Consider the following 27,910-nt stretch of genomic DNA (forward strand, 5'->3'; position numbering starts at 1 on the left):
TTCAAATAAACTCAAACATAGTATTTATTTCCAGCTTGTTTAAATAAGCATATATTTAACTCCACATAGATTGTTCCAAGAGAAAATGACTCTGATTAAATTAGATTCCTATATCCAGGTAAACTTCTTACCTTTGGCAATGAGGCCCTAGAACCAGAACTTTGGGTTGTCATAGTCAACACTGTGGTGATGCCCAAAGCAACTCGGGCTGGTGCTGCATCCATGTTGATCCAAAATGAAACCCAGGACAAAATGACTATCAACAGGCTAGGAATATACATCTGGATCAAATAGTATCCCATCTGGCGCTCCAGGTGAAATTTAACTTCAATGCAAGTAAACTTTCCTGTAGAGAAAATTTATTTTGTAGCATTCATCTCATATTTCATTTTATTCCAATAAATTACATTTACTGATGGTTATAGATATATAGATATAAATATAGATATGGATATAGATGTGAATATAATTATGGATAGAGATAAAGACAGAATTAAAGATACAAAAACAATTAGTCACCTACAAAAATGTTAAATATTCTTCTTACTTATTATAATGGAAATTGTATATTTCAAGATCACCGAATCATAAATTTAGTGCCACTCAGTCCAATTCTTTCATTTTATAGATAAGGAAACTAAGAACCCCAGAATAAGGATGTGTACTATCAATTATTTCAGTCAATTAAATTTTTATTAAAGTCTTTTCTTGCTTGTTGATTTTTAAAAAATCTAATTTTTGAAGCTGGTACAAACTGATCATTTAGCTCACATAACTTTGCTAATTTTGGGGGGGGGAGGAGGAGGTTAGGAAAGACAAGTGTATGATTGAAGAACTTGGGAATTTTATGCCGAGTCCCCAGTGTAGAATCTTTCACTACTGAAACAAATAGATTATTCATTTCTAACCTTTAATGACAGGATTTACTGGGAATATTATTTATTAACTGTATTATGTTATATCATATATTTCTATATAATTATATATTATATATTAATATTGTATATTTAAGTATTATAGATTATATTTCTATATAATTATATATTAATATAGTTACATTTGTTATATAAAATATATTTATATATAATTACATTTTATATATAATATAAATATTATATAAATATTAATTAAGTTCTGACTATATTCCACATACTATGCTAAGTCCTAGGGTTACAAATTTAGGCAAAAAGAGAGGCAATCCTTGACCACTAGGATTTATATTCAGAAAGACAAAGACTAAAAACAATTGGTAGTGATGGTGATGATGGTAGTGATGGTGGTGAAGTATGTAGAGTCAGAAATGCAAAGTGAACCACCCAGGATTATCTAGCCAATCAGCCAGTAAATCAGGATATTTATTAATCTGACTAATATGGAAATATTTTATATGTTTGCACATGTATAACCAATATCTCATTGATTATCATCTCAGGGAGGGAACAGGGATTGAGAAAGGAGATAGAATTTAGAACTGAAAACAAAAAAACCCCCAAATGTTAAAAATTGTTTTAACATGAAATTGGGGGAAAATTTGAATATTATACAAAAATATTTATTAGTCACCAGGCACTGTGAGAAGCTATGAATATACAAAGAAAAGTACAAGGTAATTCCCACTCTCAAAGAACTCATAGTCTAATGGGGAGTCAATATGACAACAATTATATACAGATAAGATAAGTATGGGATAAATTGGAGATAATAAAGCAGAGGGGAGGCTCTGCCATTGAGGAGGAATAGCAAAAGTTTCCAGTAGAAGATTGGATTTTATTGAAACTAGAGGAAATCCAGGGAGATAGAAATGGAAAAGGGTAAGAATTCTAGGTATGGGGAACAACCAGTGAAAATATGAAAACCTGAAGCCAGTAAGATACAATCCTTAATCTACTATGGTGGATTACCTCCTGCAGATATGATTTAAAGTTTTAATGATCATGTCTTCTTTAAAGCAAGGTCCATAAGAGATTAAAAAAATAATTCTTTGTTCAGCTATGGTGTCTGGATACATAAAAAGGTGAGCAGATAAGAAATCTGGATGCTATAGAAAATAATAATAGCTTATGGAGAAATTTAATATTTTATACTAGAAATAATTTCCAGATTTTCTTCAGGTTATTGATGTTATTGACTACATTGTTGATACCACAGAGCTGTCAACTCTACTAAAAACAGAGAACAGAAATGCTTATCAATCTCTGCCAACTTCAGGAAAGATGTACAGGCAGGTAGATAACACGGTTTGGTTGCACATACACTGAATCATATGTCAGGAGACCTTTGCTCTAGTCCCACTGCATCCATCAACTAGCTGTGTGACCTTGATAGCTTGCATATGCCTTTATGATCTACTATGCTTAGCAGATAAACTACTCAGAGCTGCACCTGTGCAAGACATGCTGCATAGATAGCCAGCCTGTAATTTACTCTGGATATGATCAATGCAGTTTTAAGAGCTAAGTCTTCAAAGAGGAGATAGCCATCTTTAACTGGATGGCCACAGGACAAATATAGAAGAATAGAAGAACCTGTTGTTGTCAAAGCCAACATTGTCCCCATGCCTATCATCACTCATTCATCCCCCCCCCCCCCCCCGACCAGGTTATGACCTTGGAGCCAGCTGAATTTTAGCCAACTGAATCTTATCCAAGTTCCTATTACTGTGAAGCACTGGAAAGCAGGATGTCTCTATTTCTGGGTTTATAAACAAGCAAGTTATTATTCCCTATTTTACCAAGGAAGAGAGTGCTGGCCTTCATGTGTAATTTCACACAGCATTCCAGTGACAACAGTGGTTGCTAGAAATGGGCTCCAGGGGGACCAAATTCTAGCTTTGCTCCCTATGCATAAACTTTAATCTCTGCATACATTCTTCCCAGCTGCACCTCAAATACATAAAATCACATATAGTTTTTTTTTTTTAATTTACATTACCTCTCTGTTGCGGGGCAGCAGGGGTCAGGAAAGGAGAGGAGAGGAAAGGAGAAGGAGAAGAGAGTGGTGAAGAGAAGAAAAGAGACAGGAGGAGAGGAGAGGAGATGGGGGAAGAGAAGGGAAGTGAGGGGAGAAAGGGAAGGGAGGAGAAGAGAGGAGAGGAGAGGATGAGAGACAGAGAGAGGAAATAATGATAGATAAATATATAAAATGAGAATCTCTGAAATTATTACTATTTACAAAGAACTGTATTCTTTAAGAAAAATTCAATTTGATTATTTTCCCTTTGAAGACATTTTAAAGCTCTGCACTTTGATCATATCCAAAATGAATTATAAGGAAGCTATCTCTTCTAACATGTTCTAGAGATCACAAGGACTTTATGGATTAAATGTGCTCATATATTGAAACTTAGTATTATGTATTTATGCTCATTCACTGATTATTAAATTCTAAAAATTATACAGAAGTGAGAAATAATCTAAATTACCTAAACTTTATGAAAAATGGAAGTTGCTTTATTTTTTCACTTTTTATGAAAAAAATAAAACCCAACAATCTTTCAGTAAGTCAAAGAGTACTCACCAGTGTTGTAATGCTTTGTGCAGTATCCAAGTTCTTTTTCTTCTTTCAAAATAAACTGAGGCAAGGTTAAGCCCTCAGCCACTTGTACTGGGCCATCACTTAGCCACTCAAATATCAGGTCATTCATAGTGTAGCCAACTAGAGTAAACAAATAACCTTGGTCAGTATAATAGAATTCTCAGAAAGTGTAAAACTTTAATGAATGAGATAGGGAAAAATCCCAAAACGAAACAAAAATGTTTGAGGGAACACTGCTTACTGAATCTGGAAGAAAGGTTTATAAAGGAACTGTAAAAAAGGTATGAATTCATGAAGAAACAACATGGATATAGTGAATAAAGGGCTAACCTTAAAGTTAGAAAAACTGGATTCAGATTAGAATTCTGGCTGAATATTCATGGAAAAATCACTAAACTCAATTTTCAAGCTGATCTCCAAGATCATAAGTTACAGATTATTTACACAATTAGATTTTCCTAAATAATCCATCTGTCTGTTTTTGATCCCTAATTTTTCTGACTCTAAGGTCAGTTCTTTATCTTACCCCTCTAAATCTCTCTCTCTCTCTCTCTCTCTCTCTCTCTCTCTCTCTCTCTCTCTCTCTCTCTCTCTATTTATATATATATATATATATATATATATATATATATATATACATATACATGTTTATATTATATGTACACAACATAATTTAAGCCTAAATGTTTATCATGGTCAGTGAAACAAAAATGAAAGACTGAAGACTTATTGCTCTATGTGATAATAAAGTGGAACTAACCAAATGTCTATCCATTCTTGTACTTTAAATCTTAAATTCCATCAAAAGAAACAAAATAATTTTGATTTTATTTGTGATATATCAATGAAATGTTCTGTAATAGCTATAAAAATTTAAAATGACAATCTGTTTAATAGTGTCACAGTTTAATAATGTCACAGTTCCATAGCCTTTCAGGTGAAAAATAATCTTTATTTCCTGTTTTTGGAGAAATTTGCCATCAGAGATCTATCTAAACACTTTCACAAACACCAGAGATCTCTCTAAACATTCCCACTACACATTTTTACCTCCACTCCTGGAATCTATGAACTTTGCCTACAACAAACCTTTATGCTACAAGTTATTACAGTTAAATCTTAATAATTTCAGTTAATGAGGGAGATACTTGGCAGATAAATGGATAGAATATGCAAATAGAGCATGATTCATCATACTTATTAGGATGCCTATGGAGAAAAGCAAGTGTCAGACCCCATGAGATACTCTGTCATATCACTCCTGAGTCATCAGAAAGAATCATCACCAGCTCAGTAATAAAAGGTTCTCTATTTCTGTTGCATAGATAAACAATGAATTATCTGTCAGGTATGCCTAAGTCAAAATATCCCATCCCAGAGGTGAAGGTTACTATTTTCCCATATAACTTTTCCTTTTTTGGTTTCTATTATTTTTATGCAAGAATAAACATAGAGATTGGGTGGGGAGATATGCAGTGGAAAGGTTTAGACAGGTCAGTTCTCACATATAGCATCCTCAATTACTTCAGGACACCACCTCAGTGAGAGTTACACAGAAATCAATGAAAAACTTAATTGGAATCTGTCTCTTCTCTCAGGGTTTCTTCCTGTTGTCTAAGTCTTTGCCTGAAAATCTTTGGGTGAAGAATCAGAAAGGTGAGGTTCTGTATGTAGATAATATTGGGGTATAATTATTGGCTATATCATGTAGGAAAGGGGAGGATAGGAAGATTAAGAGAGCCTGTAGGATTATCTAATCCAACTACCTCATTTTACAAATGAATATATTTCAGCCTAGAGAACTGATTTTCCCATAGTGACAAGAGAATATAAGTGGCAGAGCCAGTGTGTGAATCTCAATCCTCAAATTCCAAATGTTGTATTCTTCTTTCGAAGCTCCTAAGAGAAGTCTCTTTTGGAACCTGCATTTATTGTTTTCAAACACAAAAATAGAGGAAGGAGATTATGCAGAGAAATAAAAGTCCTTGAATGTTTTTTCAAAGGATAGACAATTAAGATTATTCTTACAGAGAAGGTGCCAATATACATTGGTAGAAGCCCCCCCCCCAAAATGAGGGGCAAGAGAGTCATAAATTACTAGAGCTAAAGGGAACTCCATTGATTATTTATCTCTATCCTATCTCTTTTCTCATTTGGTAAACCAGGAGACTGAGATGCTAAGAGAGACAGTGATCTATAAATGCTTGATTTGATTTGTTTACTAGTCTAAGATTTTTGTTGTCACTGTTCAGTCATTCGGTAGTGTCTGGCTTTTTGTGAGCCCATGGACCATAGCTTGGGAAACCCTTCTATTCTCCACTATCTCCCAAGGTCTGTCCAGGTCCATGTTTGTTGCTTCCATGACACTATCTGGTCATCTCAACCATTGCTGTCCCCTTTTCCTTTTTGCCTTTATCCTTTCCTAACATTAAAGTAATTTCCAGTGCATCCCATTTTCTCTTTATGTGGTCAAAGTATTTAAGCTTCAACTTCATTATTTGATCTTCCAATGAGTAACTTGAATTAATGTCTTTAAGTATTGTTGATTTGACCTCCTTGCTTTGCAAGGAGCTCTCGAAAGTATTCTCATTCAAAAGTGTAGATTCTGTGATTCAGTTTTCCTTATGGATAGTTCAACTCTCACAGCTGAACATTGCTACTGGAAAAAGTATAGTTTCAACTATATGGATCTTTGTTGGCAATTCCCCACAAAAGCACAGGCTAGGTGGAGCAGTAGGTAAAGTGCCAGACCAGGAAGACATTTACTAGTTGTATGACCCTGGGCAAACCACTTAACTCTGGTTGCCTCATTTTCTACATTGGTTGGATAAGCTGGAGAAGGAAATGGCAAGCCACTTCACTGACTTTGAACAACCCCCCCCCCCTCAAATTCAGTCACAAAGAGCTGGACACAATTGAAAATATGACTAACAACAGTCTTTCTAGGATATATATATTTATATATTTGTCTTTGAGTGTTTTTGTTGTTCCAAAACAATTTATCATGCAGTTCCCAGTGTATGGTGAGACTCTCCAAATGTAGATAGGTAGGTTCTCTAATGTAGATACATTGAAGTCATATTGTAAACTAAATTGTCTTCTCTCCAAGTAAATGGTTGAGGAGAGATGAAAGTACAGGTCTCCTGACTACAAGGAAGGTGATAGGCAATATAATATAGACAGTAATAAATATAATATATTATAAAATTTAAAGTTCACTTTGTAACTAGCTTCACCTTAAAAGCCGACTTTTCTACTGGGTGGGTATGTATATATGCATGTGTATGTATTTTGGTAATATGTTTAATGGGAAAGTCTATTAAGTTCTAAAACAAACATGTTAGCTAGCACTTAATAAGAGCTAGCATTTATATTCATAAGTTTTCTCATTGGATCCTCAGTACAGCCTTAGAAAGGAGGTCCTATTATTACTCCATTTTACAGATGAGGAAATGGAGACAGATAGTGGCTAAAATGACTTTTCCAGGGTCACATAACCAGTAGGAAACCTGAGATTGGATTTGTACTTGGTTCTTCTTGATTTCAGCCTAAGGTTGTGTCTACTATATCACTTAGCTGCAAAGAAACTATGTCACTATTATTTGTAATAAAGTTCTCCTTCCTCCCCTTCCTTAAAGCATTGTTTGTCAAATGAAGAAGTTCAATGTGCTCCATAGTCACTCTATTATTAAACTACCCCAAATCTTGTGAGGTGTTCCGTCTCCATGACTACCTCTAGTTCACAAACTAGCACAACATAGCCTGGCACAAACAAGAATAATATTCAAGTCTCTTGGCTCAAAATTCCATTCTCAGCCTTAGGCATTGGTCACTTGATGGTAGGTATATATGCCAAGCAAGACACAGCAAAATGCTTTTGGGGACACAGGTTCCTCAGCAAAATGACAAAGTAAGCAAGATGTGTCTCATGTACCCTGGTTGTTTCCTTTCTGAATCCTTTTCTCACCCTTAAGCACCATTGACCCATGCTTTCCTACTCCTGCTCAATCTCACCCAACTTCACAAGCACTACACCAGACTATCTTCCCTCCAAGTACCTTCTGTGTTTATTTTAAACAAAAAGAATTTCTAATTAGGAGGGGGAAAGTTTTGTGTAATAAGTTCTTTTAAAATGTTAATAACTCTTGGGAACATTAAGTACATTAGTCATTCTCACCTTCCTGTAAATGTGTTTAATCAGATAATCAAATCACTTTCCTCTTTATGCCCACTGAATGAAGACCCACTGAGAGAGGGATGATTATGCATTTGGTTACTTGGAAGAAAGGCAAACTTATTGTTGCTGGGATAGAGTTGGACATCCAGAGGGAAGCAAATTCACTCTACTTTTTAAAACGATGCAAACTCCTCTCTGTCCTCACTGCACTGAATACGAGGCAGAACAAGTCCATTTTGTTTGTTCCTAAGTTCCAGAACAAGCCTTCAAACTCTGTTATACAGGAAATAGATGACATAATGGATATGGATTTGGAGTCAGTAAGAACTGAATTTAAATCTTGCCTCAGAAACTTATTAGTTATATAACCCTGAGCAATCATTTAGACTCTTTACACTTTAATTTTCTCACTTACAAAATGAAGGTATGATCTCTTCCAGTTCTATATTTCTGATCTTGAGAGTTCATGAGTATGCATTACTTTAAGTGTCTGTGATTTCACTGATGTCACTCCTTGATTCCTTTCTGTTCTCTACTCTTGATTTTCTAGACTTCAGTTCCTTCTGTAAGTTTCTTCAGTGCCTGGGCCACACAGGTTCATATCTTCTTTTCTCTCTAGACTCCACATCTGACTTTTTTCTCTATAACATCTTTGTGTGAGTACTTCCTTTTGCCTTCATGCTTGTTATATAGCAAATGTATGAGAAATGCTTGTTGCCTTAGCTTGGTGACTGGAATGGGATCAGTCTTCAAAAATACAACCTAGTTTTTCTTGGACACACATTTGTCTTTGAGAGTTTGAGACCCAAAATTTATCACCATCTCTAGTCTGATAGTGAAACTCTTCAGACATAAGTAGGTTGATATACTAGACCAAACTGCAGGTCTCTTTAGTCGTTAGAAATTTCCAGAGTTAATGCTAAAGATTCCATGGTCACTTCCCTACCCCAATGAAGTGCAAGGATTCCTACTCTTTTGTATGTGTGTGTGATGGAAGTCTATGCCCTTTCTCAGAATATTTTATTGCTTACATTCATAAGTGAAGAACATGATAAATTTTAATCAGAGATTAGTGAAAATAAAGATTTATTATGGTTTTCCCCCAACCAAGTTCATGGATCATTTGAAATCTCTGAATGGACACTTTGGTTTTATGGACCCCAGATTAAGAATGTCTGATTTGGAGGAAGAAGTGATTTTCTCAGCTAGTAGATAAATGAACCTTTTGATAAATTCCCCTCAATGGGTGGGAAAAAGAAGCAGGATATTGACAGAAAAAACCCACTTGTTTCAATGAAGATACTTACAGCTCTCTAGTTGCATTGTACAGGTTTGGACATCCATGGGGAAGTTCTTTAAATCCATTGGACAGGATAAGGTTAAAGTAAGCCTAAGAAGGAAATGGAAAGAACAAAATCTATTGAACTGGTTCTAAATAAACAAAAATGTATTTGGTTAAGTGACATTCATTGTAAAAGCTAATAAAATCTGACATTCACCTAAAACAGATTTTCTTTATTTTTTTCAACTAGACAATACGGACAGGTAAATTTTAGATACAGTGGACATCCACTTATTTTTCCTCTATTCCACTTCCTCACATTTCCCCCACCTTTTTTCTCTTTCTTGACTGGCATTCATCTAAATTTCATTCTCCAATCAGAGAGACAATCACAAAGAACTATATAAGGGAAACATTTGGTCCCTACTGCCACAGATAAGTATCAGACAGAAGACCAACCTTGCTTATCTCCCTTCTAATTATAGCTGGCTGGGTGGTTTCTCAACAGTGACTATCAACTCTAAAGTAACCAGAATTGGTGGCACAGTAAAGTTAATGTCAGTCTGTAGTTGCCCAATCATCAGATGGAGTCAAATTTAGCTATATTATGACTACACATAATATCCTACAAACATTAATGGCAATTTAACTAAGTTGACATTCCAACCCTTTTTTCAGTAAAAGTAGTATATATTGGAATGAGTATTTAACTTGAAATATGCTGTGTCTTATATTATATGGTTTTATACTATGTCCTCCCCCTTCTTGATCTTAACTCAAAGCAAAGACCCCTCATTTTTACAGACCCCCCCCAACTCCAAGTTGCCCTAGGTATGGCTTCTCCTTGTGCCATCAAAGGAAACCTCTTTCCTTTCAGAATAATTTCACATAGAATTTCCACTTTTCCCCCAACTTCTTTTGTGTGAGGAAAGAAAATTGTATAAGAAGTCTGAAGACAGTACTTCATCCCAGTTTTGCCACTAGCTATTTGTGAGAACTCAGTCAAATCATTTATGCCACCCGCCTCCCCCTGCCATCTCAGTTTCTTCATCTTAATTACTTAGGAGATTGGATGTAGAGAATCTTTAAGATCCATTCCAAATCCCAAACTCTTGATTTCTTATTGTTCCATGGTATGCCTTTCACAGCTTAATGTCATCTTTTTCCTTTTGATTTCCAAGTTTCACAGATACACACTTTTGTTACTTTTCCTTTTCCATATACTGTCTTTTTTTCATATTCCTTTTTTGGGGTTTTGTAAGGCAGTGAGTTTAAGTGACTTCTCCAAGGTCACACAGCTAGGTAATAATTAAATGTCTGAGGTCAGATTTGAACTCAGTTCCTCCTGACTATCCACTGAGCCACATAGCTGCCCATTTATTTTCTTATCTGTTATTCCTTTTTATTTCATCTTTGAGCACTCCTAATGAACCTAATTCTTACAGAATATAAAAGAAAAAGTTTGGAGGAAAAAATAAACTTTGTGAAGTACTAACTAGTCTATAAAACCTTTGAAACTTCCTAGAATTCCCTTCAAAATTCCTACTGAAGGTTCCATCTACTTCCTTTTCATCTAATGCTAACTTTTCCCTTAAGTACAAACATTACAAATAAACATTTTTTTCTATTCAATTGTATTGTTTGCCTATTTTGTTTAACTATTATTATTTTTTGCAAGGCAAATGGGGTTAAGTGGCTTGCCCAGGGCCACACAGCTAGGTAATTAAGTGTCTGAGACCAGATTTGAACCCAGGTACTCCTGACTCCAAGCCAGTGCTTTATCCACTGTGCCACCTAGCCACCCCCTTGTTTATTTATTAATATTTTTATCTACACTTTTATTACAATGTACATTATATCAAGTATATTATGGAGTAAACTGACATTGTTTAGTCTTAGAACTTAGCCATTATTTATGGCATAGATTCTATGGGAAAATACTTCAAAAATAAACAAAACTTTATGGGAATGTCAAAACTCTTTAGAAACTTGAGGTATTTTTGTTTCTGCTTCCAATAGGAATTTTTAAAGGGAGATCTATGAAATTAATTTAAAGGCAGATAATCAATGAAAAAATTCATGAAAACATCAATAATTTGGTTTGTGTATATATATATATATATATATATATATATGTATATGTGTGACTGACACTATTAGAGTGATCTTTTACATATTTGAAGACAAAGTAATTTTTCTCAGCACTGAAGAACTCCTTCACACAGTTTGTGAATTCTTCCTTAATTTGAAGTGAATGACAGAGATACTATAGAGTTTGTGTCTGATTTATTCAAAAAATTGAAAGGTTGTTCCTAAGAATTTAATTCCTCCCAAATATAATTCAACTGTACTTTTCCTCACAAAAGAAGTAACAAAAATAAAAATAAACCCAAAGCAAACAAAAACTCCCTTTTCACGTTAGTTTTGGGAAGTTTGATTTTTCTCTGAACAGGAATTTTCACTTTCATTCATGGAATAAGAGCCTCTTCTCTTCATTCCCTCTCCTCAACCCTTAGCTATTTATGTTCTTGATACTTCAAGGACAATACTTCAGGCATCCGGACTTATTTAGGTCAATAATATTACCAGCTGGATAGCCACTCACTGAGACAAAAACCCCAAACACCTAAATACATGAAAATCCATTTTTACTTGACTGCTTTTATCAATCATCCAAGGCTTCAGTTGGTTCAACCTTTTTAGCTTTCATTTTTGTTTCTTCTCAGTTCCTCCATAAGAAGTCTTTGCAACTTGCAATTGAATGGTTGCCAATAACAAAGGGTGGGAGGTTAAAAAATGCCTTTAAAAATCATGTTATCTGAAGTACAAATAAAATTAAAATCTATTCATTTCAGAACTAAAAATGGTCTACAATTTTTTATCTCTAGCTTACCATGTACCTGTGTAGATTTGTGCTTTTGACTTTACAATAATAAGGGGGGAAATCCTTTTGTGTGATTTTTAAAATGTAATTTTTTAAATGCTGAAGCTATATTAACAGTGAACAGTTATTACAGAGATATAGCAAATGTACCAAATGAGGCACTAATAAGCACTTGCATGGATAGCTTAGTCTTTCATCTTTTCCAAAGGATGACTTTTATTTAAGCAATATGACATCTTCTAACATTACCTTGTGAGTCAGTTTTGAATCATTCAATGAGCTCTATTAAGCAAAGACTTAATAGTCTTTTATAGTTTAGAAACTTTTAAAAGACAATAGGAACACAGGAACAAAAAATTGCAACAATCCCCATTCTCAAGGAGTTTACATTCTATCAGAGGAGACAACATGTGTCTATATAAATTTATCCAAAATAAATACTTGGTCTTTGGGAAGAGGGAGCACTAGGTGCTGAGGAGTCAGGAAAACTTTATAAAAAAGGTAAGTTTCAGCTGGGTTTGCAAGTAAACTTTGGTGTCCCCATAATTTCTAGTTTTTTGCCACCACAAATGACTGAACAAGTTGTGGTATATAGCCTATAGTGACTATAGGATTGATAATAATAACAATAATGATACACACACACACACACACACATATATCTACTTATTTGTGAATCACAGGCATCTTAGAGGAAGAGGGAAGGAAAAAGGGGGAATAGAAATTTACAATGTAGCTTTATTTTGCTATGCGATAAAAATGGGCTCGATGATCTTAAAAAACATGTATTGACTTGCACAAAACAATGAAGAGTAAAATGAGCAGCACTACGAGAATATTATATATAGTATGAACAGAATCAAAAGAACATTGTATACAGTAATAATAATAATAATGTTGATTCAGGAACAACTCAGAGCAAGTCATTTTGACTTTTATAAATACCAAATTAACCACAAAGGGCACTTGAAGGAAGACACTACTTCCATCTAGAGAAATAATTGATAAAAATAAATATGTAAAGAATCATTTTACATATATATGCATTTATATGCACACACACATACATATATATATGTGTATAATGGCAGACATCTCTAGGGTAATGGGGAGAGGGAAGTAAAAAAGAGGAAAAAGAAATTTATGTAATTCTATTATTATTTAAAAGGCTAGCAAGTTGCATATAATAGATTTGCAGTTTCATGTGCAATCATTTTTTAAATTGCTATGTTATGGAAATGCTTGTTTTATTCTATAAGTTTAAGAAAAGGGAAATGGAGTTCTAAGAGGCAGGAATGAGGAAAGGTGCATTCTAGGCATAGTGGACATCCTGCCCAGTGATTAAGACAGGGAAGATGGAATCTACCTGTACCTCTGACTGAGGAGTTCCTGCAAACTTATGGTCTCTCTTTTTAAAAATCTAATCTCATTCACATCAAAGGGTAAATAACTGGTAATAGTTCATATAACTCTTTTAATGGAAAAAAAATCCAAGTTAGTGACAATGTTCTGTAGTGGAATCTCAGATACTATCTAGTGTGAATAGAAGGACATTTCAGATGCTCCCTGAAAGCACATCATAGGGGTGTGAGTTGACCCTCAATAAAAATCTGGTGACTGATTGAGTGACTGATTGGCCTCCTACTCCACCAAAAAGAAAGGTGAGTTTTATTGAACTAAGCAGATTATTGCAACCAGACCATAATTCTGTGAATTATGCAATTGGCAACCATTCATTGACAATGATAGGAGCATATTACTTGCCTATTGGTATGGATAACAGCATCTGTCACATGCATAGATTGTTAAAAAACTAAAATCCGTTTCTCATAGAATTATAGTGTATTCCAAGTAAAAGGGTCCTTAGAGATAATTAGACTCTAGCCTCATTTTTATAGACAAAAATACAAGGACCAAAGTGTAGAGGTGACATGTCCATGGTTACACAAAAACTGAATGGTAGACCTAAAACTAACCCTACCTGGTTTCTGCTTAGAAACATGCTGATTTCTAGCTAGTTGTCCTTTGACTATATCATTCATTTCTCTATTCCAGCCCAAACCCAGATGGAAAGAATGCAGGAGGGAGATAGTGGCAGATTTCCATAACCTTCTACATTCAGGAAGGCAAGATTCTTATGACCCCCTAGGTGCCAAAGGGGAAACTAACCCAAACAACATCTGTTCATTTTAGACAAATGGCAATGGGGCCCTTAGGTGGGGAAGGGTCTGTTATATATTGCAACTATTATCTAAGCCATTTGAATTACTTATTCATCATTACAACTGATAAAAAATATTCCTTGACTCATAAAGGAATTATAAAGATTCCAGTGATGAATGGATGGGTCAATTGTGAGCTTAGAAACTAATAATAAAACATGAGAATACTCATTCCCAGTTGAATATTTTATGCAAAAATAGCCATTTGAAGAGTAGAAAAATCTAACATGTAGATATAAAAATTTTAATGAGCAATGTGCTTGCCTAAAGCAAGTCCCATGAATGTACTATTTTTAAGGCTTGATTTAAATAGTTGTAGTAACCTGTCTTCATTAGGACAGGAAGACAAGGAATGCCACTGGGTCCTCAAGGAGAATCTAAGGAATCAGAGCTTTTGACTCTTTGATGGGGTAGGTGATCAGCAGCCTATAGACAAGAATAGGGATTGGAGGAAAATCCCTCAACCAATGCAGGTATGTAACTTCTTCTCATTTTATAACTCATAGAAAGTTATCTAGAGCATTGAGACATTAATTGATTTTTCCCTGGTTCATAAAACTAACAGCTGTCAGAAGTGGGACTTGAAACCAGGTCATCTTGCCTTCAAGATCAGCTCTCTCTACTAATCTACTTTGTCTCTGATAACTCTATGTGCATTGCAAATATTCAGTAGTACTAGTGATATGGCAAGGAAGATGACTTTGGGGAACCTTGGAGCTTGGATATAAGGTAATCAGAAAAATCTAACACATACCAGTTCTTCCTTGGATGGTTCACATAGTATCTAACCAATGTGTGTGTGTGTGTGTGTGTGTGTGTGTGTGTGTATATGTATATGTATATATATATATATACATATATATATATATACCCTGCCTCACATACTATTGTCAACATTACATTTTATTTTTGTCAGTACCTATGATTTTATCAAAGTAAGATATGTCAAGTGAAAAAATTACTCTCATTAACATAGATAATTAATCTGTAATTTATCTTCTTAGTGATGCCTGAAATACTAGGAAGTCAGTGTTCATGGTACCAAAAGTAATTTATATCAGAGACAGGATTTGAACAAAGATCTTTTTAGTTCTAATATATATCCCCAATCCATGAAACAATTGTCTCTCTTCTGAGATATATACAAGATGCAACAACACCAAAGAGATAGATGTCATTATTCTTTCTTCCAAGTTTTATGATTGCTTTGTTCTGAACCAAGTTGAGTCAGTGATTAGGTGGGGAAGGATAATCTCTGCCTAGAAATAGAGGGAGTGAGGTTCCAATCTGGTGTTTAGCAAAGCTAAAGCTCAGATGGATTGGTACCAGGGTTTTGGAAAGTGCCTGGATTTAAAGAGTGGAGACAGGGTAAAACCAGTTGCTAGATCAGAAATTTGACTTCTGCAAGTAGTTGTGGGAGAAGAGTATAGTGGTGGATTCTCTGACCTGAGGTACTAAAAGCCATCAGGTTTCCTGATTTTTTTAAAACCTTGAACTTTCTTTTAAGGTGGCAAAAGTCTGGGCTCCCATTCCTAGTCCTATCCCTTAAACTATGATGGCCTGATGGATGGCATGTCATATTGTGCCTTTTTCTGACTCAACCATGTCCACTAGACTATGGACTCATAAGTTATTTTTTGAGAGTTGGTTAAAATCTACTAGCAATAATCCATTTCAGTAGCACATAGCCCTAAATCAAACCGTGAAAACAAATTTTCCAGTTCTGTGTGTATATCTATTCTGTGTCCGTGATTTTTGTCAGTAATACCCCTTTTCGTACCTTTCAGGCAACTAGTATCATTGTATATTTTTCCTATCAAAACCTTGCCTCAACAAAATATATAAAATTAATTCATATTAAGATATGTGTGATGGTTTAAATGCTATGTCTTTCAAGAAAATTTGCTCTATAAGGGTTTAGTATGAATGTGGGAGCTTAAGGTCTTAATTTAAGGCATCAATACTTCTTCAGTTCCCCTATATCTGTTTGGAAATTATAGGCATTTGAGCAAATGAGAAAGAAACTGGGAAGCATTTCCTACCATAGGCTCATTGTGATATCATACCATCTATTTATCTGCTCCACCTTCAAGTAAGGCTTAGTCTGTATCTAGGCTTCCTAAATATATTTCTTGACTATAAGCATGAAATCTTTTTCAGGTTCATTTGCCATCATTATACTAGTGAGATTTGATTGTTTACATCAAACATCAGCAAAGAAATGCCATTTCAATCTGAGTATTAAATGAACTTAGGGAAATAAGTAATTTAAACAAAAATCACAGTTCCAAAGGTATACATACTAAGACTACTACTCATTTTCCTTAATCACACACAAACTTGTTGAATACTTTGACTCAAATGAAGAAAGAACATTTTGGTCATGTTTCTTACTTAAAAAAATATCTATGAAAGACTGGGTTAAAATGGGTAGCTAAACATTACTGAGATCTGTGAAACAAAACTGTGACTTTAAAGGATCAGTTAAGAATAATTGTACACTTGTTCACCTCAAACAACCATGATTATAAATTCCTCACCTCATTGTTATTTTGAGGTTTAATACATCCATCCTTCTATTATTTTATAATTATTCAGTCCCTATCATATTCTCCAATAACTTTTCCAAGTCCCTTTCTGTGGTAAGCTCCAACCATCACCCCAGTCACAAAGTTTAGTGCACATGCTCTAGTTTTCCAAGAACAAAGTTTTCTGATAGAACCTTCCTCAACTCCTCTCCTTCACAATTCAGGTTTTTTAGGGGTTTTTTTGCAAGGCAAATGGGATTAAGTGGTTTGCCCAAGGCCACACAGCTAGGTAATTATTAGGTGTCTGAGACCGGATTTGAACCCACATATTCCTGACTCCAAGGCCGGTGCTTTATCCACTATGCCACCTAGCCACCCTCTCCTTCACAATTCAAAACAATCAGTTTCTTCATTCATTCTCTTCTTACTGTCCTTCAAAAGAAAAGGGGTGGGACCACCCAAAGACCCCATGTCTATGATCCAATCACCCTCCAATCTGTTTCAGGACAGTGCATCAAATATCATCTTGTTTCTCATTCATCCTCATTCTTTTCCTCTCTACTGGTTATTTCCCATTAGTTGCAAAAACAGCAGCATTTCTTTGTTCCATCCTTATTATTCAGTTACATCTCTTTCCTTCCTTTAATTGCTAAACTTCTTGAAAAATACTTCCATAATTAAGTATTCCATTTCTCATGTCCTAATTTCTTCTGTACTATTCTAAGTCTGGCCTCTGTCCTCACTACTCTCTTCAAGAACACAATGATCTTCTAAAGTCAAAAAGTATTGGTCAATTTTCAAATCTCAACTCTCCCCCCTCCCCACTTTGCATTTGTTTAGAGTATCTCTCAATACCCAGAATGCAGCCCCCTCAATAGAACCTTTCCCTTCAAATTTCAGTTCAGGAGTCACAAACTCCCTGAAGATTCACAACTCCCAGTTGAAAGCATTCTCTGTCCTTGCCTCATTCCTTAGAGCTCTTTGGATTTCTCCTTTGTCTCAGTCCTTCTTTATTTTGTTGTAAGTTCCATAAAGGCAGGGGTACTTCATTTTTCATCTTTGGTTTTTTTATTCCCAGAATAGAGGCTTGCACATATTACATGCCTAACATGTTTTTTGAAACACAAAATAGTCAAATGGTAGACAGGAACATAGCTCTCAATAATTCTGACCTTATGGATACATGAAACAGTAAATATATACTATTGATTTTATTAGGATCTGGAAGGACTGACTTTAATACTTTGCCTTCTTGCCTTGCACCCCAAAACTCCCATGATTTTCTTTCTTAACTCTTGGCTAGTTCTTAAAAGTCACTTTGAATTTCATTCTTCAGTTTTCACTTTTGATTCTCTTTTTGGTTATTATCTGTTAGTTAGGTCCTATTGTAAATGAGTTAATAGATCTTTTTGGAGAATAGATTGATAGAGCAGAGAAAAGGGACATTGCTGAGATGTCAGATGCCTGAAGTATCACTCACAAGGGTACTACTTAGTGGAGAGAATAGACTCAGAACAGTGGGAATGAGAGTTCAAAGACAAACCTCATCTGGCATCACAATTTTGTCTAGGGCCCAGAAACACAAGAGTATTCTGCTTCTCCAGATCAACTAAATTAAAGCAGGAGAAACACACTTTATAGTTGAGCATAAACACTTCTGTCATTGGAGACAACTGATCATTTACCCAGATGCAATATCCAGGTGTCAAGAGCCACAGCAGACGACCACAACTACTTAGTTTATTGGCTGACCTGTATAGATCACATGCTGAGTAGATAGACTTGTTCTGTTTATTCAGTATTATAAAAGCATCACTTAAGACATCCATTGTGCAATGGAACAATCGTGCCAGGAAAAAGAAAACTGTGATGCAGAAAATGCAATATGATTTGTACCTTCAAAGAATGTTGTCGGCTAAAGTGCACATAAGATCTAATATGCAGGAGGCTAAGAACAGATGATATTTGATGCATCTTCTAAAGGCAAATTATTCCCAATTTTTAAAAACTGTAATAAAAACTCTTTTAATTGACATGAAATGAGAGACATAGTTTTGTTCTAAATATCTCTGATGAAATATTAATAACTAAGATATATAGAGAATGAATATAAAATTTTATAAAATTTTAATACCAAGACCTATTTATATTCAGAGAATATAAACAAGCAATTCTCAGAAAGAATTGCATACTATTAATAACTATGTTAAAAAATTGCTTCCCAAAATCATTAACAGAAATGGTTTCACCTCACACTTAGCAAATCTGTATAGATGATTAAAGATAGAAATAATGTTGGAGAAGGTGCAAAAAAAGAGACACATTGAAACAATATTGTCTTATGAATGTGTCTTACCATTTTGTAAAGAAATTTGAAATTTTGCTTAAAAATGAAGACTAAAACTTGCATACATTTTGACCAAAAGATGATAGTGCTAGACAACTTCTCTCCAGGAAATCATAGAAAGAAAAGTTTGATATGCACCAAAATATAGTTGCCACTTTTGGGGAATCAAGAAAATATGGAAAAATATGGTTGACCAGTAATAAGAAAATATTAAATAAACAGTAATACTTGAATGAAATAGGTTATCACTGAGATATTAGAAATTATGAATATTGAAATTCATATGAGAAAAATATACACAATGATTACAACAATGTAAAGAACAAAACACAATTTGAATTCTATGCAGTAATAATGAGTGAGGCTAGCCTGAGATGACTTAAGATCATTTCAGATGTGGGAAAATATGGAACTTGCCTCTCATGATTACTTCTAGTTTCTTATTTTTGACATGGGGGATAATAATACCTGACATGTCTACCTTTCAGAATTATTGAGAAACTCAAGTCAGATGACAATTATAAAGAATTCTGCAAACCTTGAGACAATATTTAAATGTAAAAAAATCTTTATTCATTTCTTCATTTCCACTATGACAATAGAAAAAAGAAAAAAATTTTAAAAAAGAAAAAATTTGGTCAATAAGACCTGTTTAGAACTTTGCTATAAAAAGTTATCTCATAGAAAACATCTGAGCTTAATTGGCTATCTTGGTGATCAGAAAGGGTTGCAGTGGGGAGAACATATTCAGAATTAGAAGACCAGAACCTGGATCCAAACTCTGAGTACATATTTTCAGGGCTGATTTGATGTCAGCTAGTCATTTTTTCTTTTCTAAGTCTCACTTTCACCAACAATAAAATTGAATAGGGGTAAACTAGATTGCCCCTAACTAGATAAGATCCTAAAGTATTATCTTAAAATCTAGTGTCAGCTTTTAGATCCAATGTATGTTTAATTTCTAATTCATTTGGTCATTATGATAGAACCTGAGTGGAGTAAATGCTTAGATTTTCAGATGAGTAATTTTTTTCATATTTTTCTTTCTTTTGAAATATATACAAATAGAAAACTCTAAAACATTGTCCCATAAGGATTACTATTAAGGTATGAATGTTTATTCTGGACATAAAAGAGACTGAAAAATCATTTAAGAGCAGCAGATAGGATGAACCAAATATAAACTCGATTAAACTTTATCATCAACTCAAATTTCCTTTGGCTTCTTGACAGAAGGAAAATTCAAGGAAGGAGGATTAATAGACTACTATTTTGCTTGATGTTTTGGTTTGTTCTAGCTTGTGAATGCAGTCGATTATTTTTCAGGCCAAACATTTTTTTTTGTATGATTGTATAAGAGCATTTGTGAGAACCCTCATCTGTGAATGCATTCTGTAGCTATATTTATGTCTCTGTTTTGTCTCCAGGGATACTCTCATATTACAGTGATGTTTACTAAAGATCTGCTGTGGACCTGAGAGATTCCTCATTTGGGTTTGTAGTTTTTTTGAACTATAAGGAATATATTCTATAAGATTGTTAGCATATTAATGGACTGCATAGAAGCCCTTCTGGCACCCCAAATCTGTCCCTCTATAAAGATAGGTTCCATTGTCAGAATTTGGGCATCTAGTTTAAGGTGAGAGGATCAGAGATCTAAGAGTAGGATGTGATACACACACACACACACACACACATATAGATAGATAATTTTTTTTAATCCTGGAGCTCCTCTATTAGAATGTCAAACCCAGAAGATAAAGGAGAACTTGGATCTTCTTGAGTTTTGATGTTGGGTTTGGAAAATAGAAAGATGGAGTTGGATATTTAGCTTTAAAAGCAGCATGGTGCAAAAGATAGAGAAAGGAAAAGAACTTAAAGAGGTTCCCTACCACCTCTTACTCAGTTTTCAGTTCAAAGCAATGTTAACGGAGTGGAAAAGTACTTTTAAAAACATAAAAATACACTAACAATAATACACACACAAACTGACCACAATTGTGGTGGTCATTCCAGTGACCTTTCAGTAAGGACAGCAGCACATCAGGGTTCAATTTTTTTCTTTTTCTTTCTTTGATCTAATTATGCATACATTATTGTATAGCAAAAAGCCTCAACCAGAGAAAGTTCCTGTAGACTGGTATGACTCCCTGAGTACCTAATGTGACATACCTATTTTGGCTCCACTCAATCTACTTCCTCTCAGTCCTACAGAGTCTTTTTAAGACTTTCACTGATATTCACCTATCTGCCTCTGCCAGCTTCTTCCTTCCTTTTCACTCTCTTCCTCATGGGGAGAATTGGGCTTCTTTATATTTCTATGGTTACATGGCTTTTCCTGGGAGTTCTCCTAAACCTCAGTATTCATTTAAATGATAGTGTTTATGATATAGTCATTAAATTAGTAGGGTTGTATACTTCAAATTACTTCATTAAGTCAAGTCATAAAAATAATGAGGGTTTGGATACAGTTTTGGAGGAGAAGCCATTTTTTCCTGGATTGCAGGATACCAAGCAAACATTACCTAAAATATACTCTGAAGGAAAATAATTTGTAATTTCTAATATTTGGTTTCCATTAAAAGTTCTGTTCTATCCCATGTGTAACAGCATAAATCAAATAACCAAAGGCAGATCACATTTGAGCCAGACAAATCCACTTTGGGCTTGCTTTTATCTAAGTAATGAATTTCCTTTTATCTAAGTAATGAATTTTTTCTTCCTGTTTTCTATGACAGTCAAGAAAACATTTTTCAAACACTTCTTAAATTACAGGCATTGTTAAACAGAGAATTTCTTGCTCAGTCATTTCAGTTGTGTCTGACCCTCTGAGCCCCGTTTTGGGGTTTCTTTAGGAAAGATACTTTGCCATTTCCTTTACTATCTCATTTTACAGATGAGGAAACTAGGCAAACAGAGCTAAGTGACTTGCCCAGGGTCACACAGTTAGTAAATATGGATGGATTTGAATTCAAGTCTTCCTAGTTCCAGACCTGACTCTGTGTACTGTGCCACCCAGCTTCCAAGGAGGATATAAAAAGGGGGGGAATCATAGTTTTCAAGAAGGTAACATTGAAGGATGAGTCAAAGTATAAATAATTAGGGATGTTTAGGATATAAACAGAATAGTTGAAAGGCAAACTTTTAAGGGGAAGATAGTAACATTTGGGGAAACAAGAGAAGAACATTTTTAGAAGATAGGACTTAATGTGAATCTTGAGGAAGATCAATGATTCCAAAAGGTTGAAGTGAGAAAGGAGAGTATTTAAGGCAAGAGCCAATACAAAGGCATCAAAAAGTGACTGTTGGATGAAGAACAGTGTGACTGGACAGTAAGCTGCTTAATTTTGTCATGTCCAAGGAACCCTTATCTTAAGATATTAATGCCCTTTGGCAGAGTGACTGGCATCTTAGTATGGATCAACTTAATAAATTAATTCACTTCAATTAGAAATTAACTGATTAATTTCCAAAGATTTTTTACAAATTGAAACGTGGAAAGTAAGGAGATTTAAGGGTGGAAAGTTTCAGAAAGCTGCATTTAGGAGATAGGATGCTGCCCAGGAAAGGGAACACCAAATTTTCTGTTGCTGAAGAGACCGTGAACGTGAGAGAACTGGTCTATGAAGAAATGAAAAGAGTCCAGAGATGACATGGTAAGTTCTCTGACCAGTATTCAAAGGTTTTGGCTTTGAATTCAATTATTTATTATTTGTATGCCTCTGTTTATGTAGATAAACCTGTCTGGATTTCAATTTCTTAATCTGTTAAATGAAGGGAATTTGACTAAATGACCTGTATTATTTTCAGATAAAATAGATCTTGGGGATTATCTTATCTTATCTTTATTTATGAAGAAACTGAGACAAATTTGTACAAATATCACTCCTCCATAAACAGCAAAGCTGGGATTTGAATTTGTGTATTGTTTAAAAATTCTGCACACTTTTCTATAAAACACATCACCCCTCCAATACAATCTATAAATATTACACCTTTCACCATTTTGACTATGAATGGTACAAATGAAATAGCGGTAAATTGCAAATCTATAATATAATGCTTTTTTAAAAAATGGACATTGGGGCAGCTAGGTGGAGCAGTGGCTAAGAGTCCCTGCCCTAGACTCAGGAAGCCCTGAGTTCCAAACCTCCTCTAGACACTTAATAATTACTTAGCTATGTGATCTTAGGTAAATTACGTAACCCCATTGCCTTGCAAAAACAAGCAAAACAAATGGACATATCTCTATATAAATAGCATGTTATATATATAACATATTATATATATACCATATAAATGAGTTTGTATGTTTATCTATGTGTATGTAAAAGGCTAATCATTAGTATGAGCAAAGCAAGTATTAACTTGTGCCAAAGAGCACCATTCTAAAATTTCTACCTCCTAACTCTGAAAGAGGCACTTCTTTAAGTTAAAGTATAAGTTCTCCTAAAGATGCTAATGCCAATAAGCTAGCTAGATATCTTAAGAAATAATCTATTATGCATTCCACATTGTAATTATCATAATAAATTATATAGATTATAACAATATAAATTATATAGACACACACACTGAGAACTGATCCTTGCATCCCATAAAACAATAGGAAAAGCAATACTTTTCAAATTCTTTAGAGGACAGAATAAAAGAAATTCAATTTAAATTATAATAAGAAGCATTGAGGTTATGGTGTATTCTCTGAAAGTGTCAGTGGCTTAAAAGACACAATTAGGAATGGTCAAGAAAAGACATGGAATCTCCTTCTCTGAAGGTCCTTGAAACAGAAGGAATTCTCAGTTGGCAAGAATACTTTAAATATGGTACAGCCCAAAGGCAAAGGGATAAACTTGGTGGCTAATGATTAAGGTTTGACTATAGCTTTGGAAAAGCAGACTTTGATTGTATCCCCAATGCTATATCAGTCCCTTACAACCATTTGATTTTATAATAGCAAAATTAGCCTGAAAAAAAATTTGCTTTATCAGCTCAAAACTGTCAAATAATCTTTCCTATTTTTGCCTCCAAGTTATCTTTTTCAGCATTTGAGGCACTTTTAAAACATATTTGCTTCTCTTCTCCCTTTGACCTCTTTCCACACATTCTCCTTTTTTCAATGACTTTTTAATGAGCCATCACTAGTAAATTTAGAAAGGGGGAGTATCTCTAGAAACATACTTCACCTTACTCTTGAAAATGCTTTTGGGATGAATAGGGAAGTAATAGGTGTTGAAAGAACAAGAAAGAAGTCTAAGATTTGAGTGCTAGGGGTGGCTAGGTGGTGTAGTGGATAAAGCACCGGCTTTGGAGTCAGGAGTACCTGGGTTCAAATCTGATCTCAGACACTTAATAATTACCTAGCTGTGTGGCCTTAGGCAAGCCACTTAACCCCATTTGCCTTGCAAAAAAACTACAAAGAAAAGATTTGAGTGCTAGTTCTATCACAGATTAGGTGTGTGACTATGGTCATATCACTTCACTCCTCTAGTATTTACTGTCTTCATCTATCAAATAAGAAAGTTGGTTTCAGTAATTTCTAAGATCTCTTTGAGGTTGTAATGCCCTGTAAGTCCACAAAATTTCAGAATTCTGATTAAATATATGCAATTTCCTTGAAAGGGAAAGAAAAACAGGACAAAGGGAAGGTGAGGGTCTCACAGGTACATGGTGATGGAAAAAGCAACTATTCCCCAGAATCTCTAGTCATTTCTTTTTTACTCTTCTTGTCTTATAACATCATGTCTATTTCTTCAAATTTGACTTTGTATCTCTCTATTTTATGGTTATGCAAAGAAAGGACAAAATGTAGTTTGGGGGTCCAAGAAGAGGGATAAGGAAGTTAATAGTGGCTATTATTTTTGTCTTGCAAACAAGAATAACCAGAGCTCCAACATTCTGTGTTATATCCAACATCAGTTGCAAGCATTCAAATCTGAATTCAAGGTCATTGACATCCTTTTATCAAGGTGATCTTTTTTATTAATTTTTTCATTTAAAAATTTGCAAATTACATTTGTCTTTATTCTTATGAGAATTGTGAGACATTTTTCAAAGCAGTAGTCTTGGGTCAGGGGAGAGAGAGAGGACTGGCACTGGAGTCAGGAAGGCATAAGTTCAAATAAAGCCTCAGACACTTGAAACTTATTCCTGTGTGACTTTAGGTAAGTCATTTAACCCCATTGCCTCACGAATAGTAGTCTCTACCTTAAATCATTAGAAGTTCACTTTCATCCCTTAGTCCTTGTAGATCAACTTATTTGATGGTCATTGCTTTTAAAGGATTAATATTTTGCTCTCATTCTCTTACATTCAGGATGACAGTTTCAGGTTCCATTTTGATCAAGTAAATAATAACTCACATTCAAGATACTTGTGTGTTTATAAAATGTTTCCCTCATGATATCCCTGAAAAGTGTTGCAGCCCTACTCTCATAATACTCATGATGAAATTGAGATTTAGGGGCAGAACCAAAAATGGTGGCAAAAAGTTAAGGACTTGTCTGAGCTCTCCAGAATTCCCTCCAAATAACTTTAAAATAATGCCTCAAAACAAATTCTGGAGTGGCAGAACTCATGAAAGGATGAGGTGAAATGATTTTCCATCCCAAGACTACTTAAAGAGGTTGTCAAGAAAGATCTGTTGCCCAAGGGTGAGAATACAGTGAAATCCAATGCAAACAGCAAACCAAGAGCAAACCCTGGGAATGACTGAATCAGCTCTGCTTCCAGAACAGAGCACTTGAGGGTGGTCATTCACAGACCAGAACATAGGTTTGGAGAGTAGTAAATACACCTCTTCCTAGATCATACCTTCTTGGATGAAATGAAAATTTACGGACTCCCAAAACTAACTCTGAAAATAACTCCACAAAAACCCTGAAGCTTGGGAAAAATATGCTTTCCTCCTGAGAAACCTAGAGGTATTTTAGCATAGAATTAAAAGTCAAGAAATAGACTGGAAAACTTCACAAAAAAGTAAAAATTATGACTATAGAAAGTTACTTATGGTAGATAAGGAAAATCAAAACAGAATCAAATCAATGAGGGGAGAGGAAAAAGAGGGATTTGGAAGTCAAACTTTTTTTAAAAATGAATGTTACTTGTATTCTTACAACTAGTAGGTTGAGGAGTGGGCAGGGAGGAAGGACTTGAACCCATTCTTTTGTTTGTTTATTTTTGTTGCAATGGGATTAAGTAATTTGCCCCAGGTCACACAGCTAGGCTCTGAGGACAAATATGCACTCAGGTCCTCCTGACTCCAGGGCCAGTGTTCTATCCACTGTGCCACATAGCTGCCCCAACTTGAACCCTTTCTGAAGTCTTTCTGAAATTCAATGTTCAGTTTTCCAGTCCAAGATTACTGAAAATATATTTTCAGGATGTTCAGGAGGACTAAAACACCCAGAGTATTAGCACTAAAACACCCAGAACATTAGCACTTTTTCTACTCCCCTTTCTTTCTAAAGTTCCTGTCTTCTGGGACTTCCATTGAATATACGACCCTTCATTTTCCAACTGCTTTCTGGCCTTACCCTTCACTAAGTTTTTACCTAAAACACTCTGTTTTATGATATTTTAGTTACCTAAGTGCATGATTAAGATGTTTAATTCGTGTCTTTGTGTGTGTGTGTGTGTGTGTGTGTGTGTGTGTGTGTGTGTGTGTGTGTAGTGGGTTTTGGTTGGGAAATTGTTGAAGGCTAAATGAAGAGCCAAAAAAATAAATGTTCAGGAGAGCAAATATGAGCACACTAGAGGAGTTGCTATTAGGACAATAAGTAAGAAAGAGAAAAAACAAACAAACAAATGAAGATTTGGTTCTTTACTCTGGCTAATGACCCCTCACTGAGGACTGTACCATGGAGAACAAAGGCAGAAATTTGCACAAATCTTCAGGGTTTTTTCCCCAAATCTGGCAAAAATGATTCCTTGGGAACACAAAATGATATGCTTGAATTTCACCAGAAAATATTTCTTGCTGAAAGCAAATGGTATCTCATAGCATTTCTGATCTGATAACATTTTTGGTCTTCATTTATCCCCTTTATAATAATAGACAAGGTTAGGAGAGGAAATATGACCTAGATTAAGATTCCAGTGTGTGTTCTCTGTCTGTCTCTGTTCTTTTTATTTTTCTGAACTGATTATCTCTGTCTCTCTTCTTTGGACCTATTCCTCTTCTCCTCCTCTGGTCTCCTTTTCCTCTCCCTCTCCTTTTACATTTTTATCTTTATGTTCTGTTTTTCTGTCTTTCTTTGAAACTATGACTTTGTCTCTGCAGCTTTTTCCTGTCAAAACATATAGAACTAGAGAAAATGTTTTCTCTGTTTTCAAGAGCTTTTCTATGTTTCTGTGTTTTTTCTCTGCATGTCTTCTTTCTGATTTTCTTACTCTTTCTCTCTGTTGCTCACCTTTAAAATCTTAACTTCTAATGTAGAATAGTACTTCTTTGCTCATATAAAATTAACAAATTCATAAAAAATCACCGGCATTTGTTGAGTTGTAACTTCATTTTCTTTGGGCTTCATGGAAATAATATAATTTCACAAAGATTTTTTATGGATCAATTATGTGTGGGGCACAGGATGCTCTGCTAATTCCTAGACAGCGAAAGAGATGACTGTCTCTTGTCCTTAACTAGCTTACAATAGAGAGAATATAATATGAATCCAAATAGGCATAATACATTCTATAAAGTTATAAAGGCAAAAGAAGAATATTGGTAAATTGGGCTACTGGTGGCATTTTTAACCTAGGGTCCTTGAACTTGTTTTATTTAACATTTTGATAACTGTATTTCGATATAATTGAATCCCATCTATTTTTGCATTTAAAGACTTAATTTTTTTTTCTGAGGAAAAGGGTTCTTCGGTTTCACCAGACTGCCAACTGAGACTATGACACCAAAAACATTAAGAAGCCATATGGCTAGGCAAGTT

The 27,910-nt window shown here is 34.7% G+C and overlaps 1 protein-coding gene across 3 annotated transcripts in view; it reads right to left on the reverse strand.

Moving 5' to 3' along the window:
• Positions 1-27,910, reverse strand: part of GLRA2 (glycine receptor alpha 2) — a 272,444-nt gene that overhangs the window by 144,694 nt on the left and 99,840 nt on the right. For all 3 annotated transcript variants that reach the window (XM_074192705.1, XM_074192704.1, XM_074192703.1), the window contains 3 exons: positions 9,019-9,101; positions 3,517-3,654; positions 132-346 (listed from right to left, as the gene is read on the reverse strand). In XM_074192705.1, the coding sequence (XP_074048806.1) occupies positions 132-346; positions 3,517-3,654; positions 9,019-9,101 (436 nt within the window). The remainder of the gene's footprint in view (positions 1-131; positions 347-3,516; positions 3,655-9,018; positions 9,102-27,910) is intronic.

Source organism: Macrotis lagotis, chromosome 6 (genome assembly GCF_037893015.1).
Source record: "Macrotis lagotis isolate mMagLag1 chromosome 6, bilby.v1.9.chrom.fasta, whole genome shotgun sequence".
NCBI classification, from domain to species: Eukaryota; Metazoa; Chordata; class Mammalia; order Peramelemorphia; family Peramelidae; genus Macrotis; species Macrotis lagotis.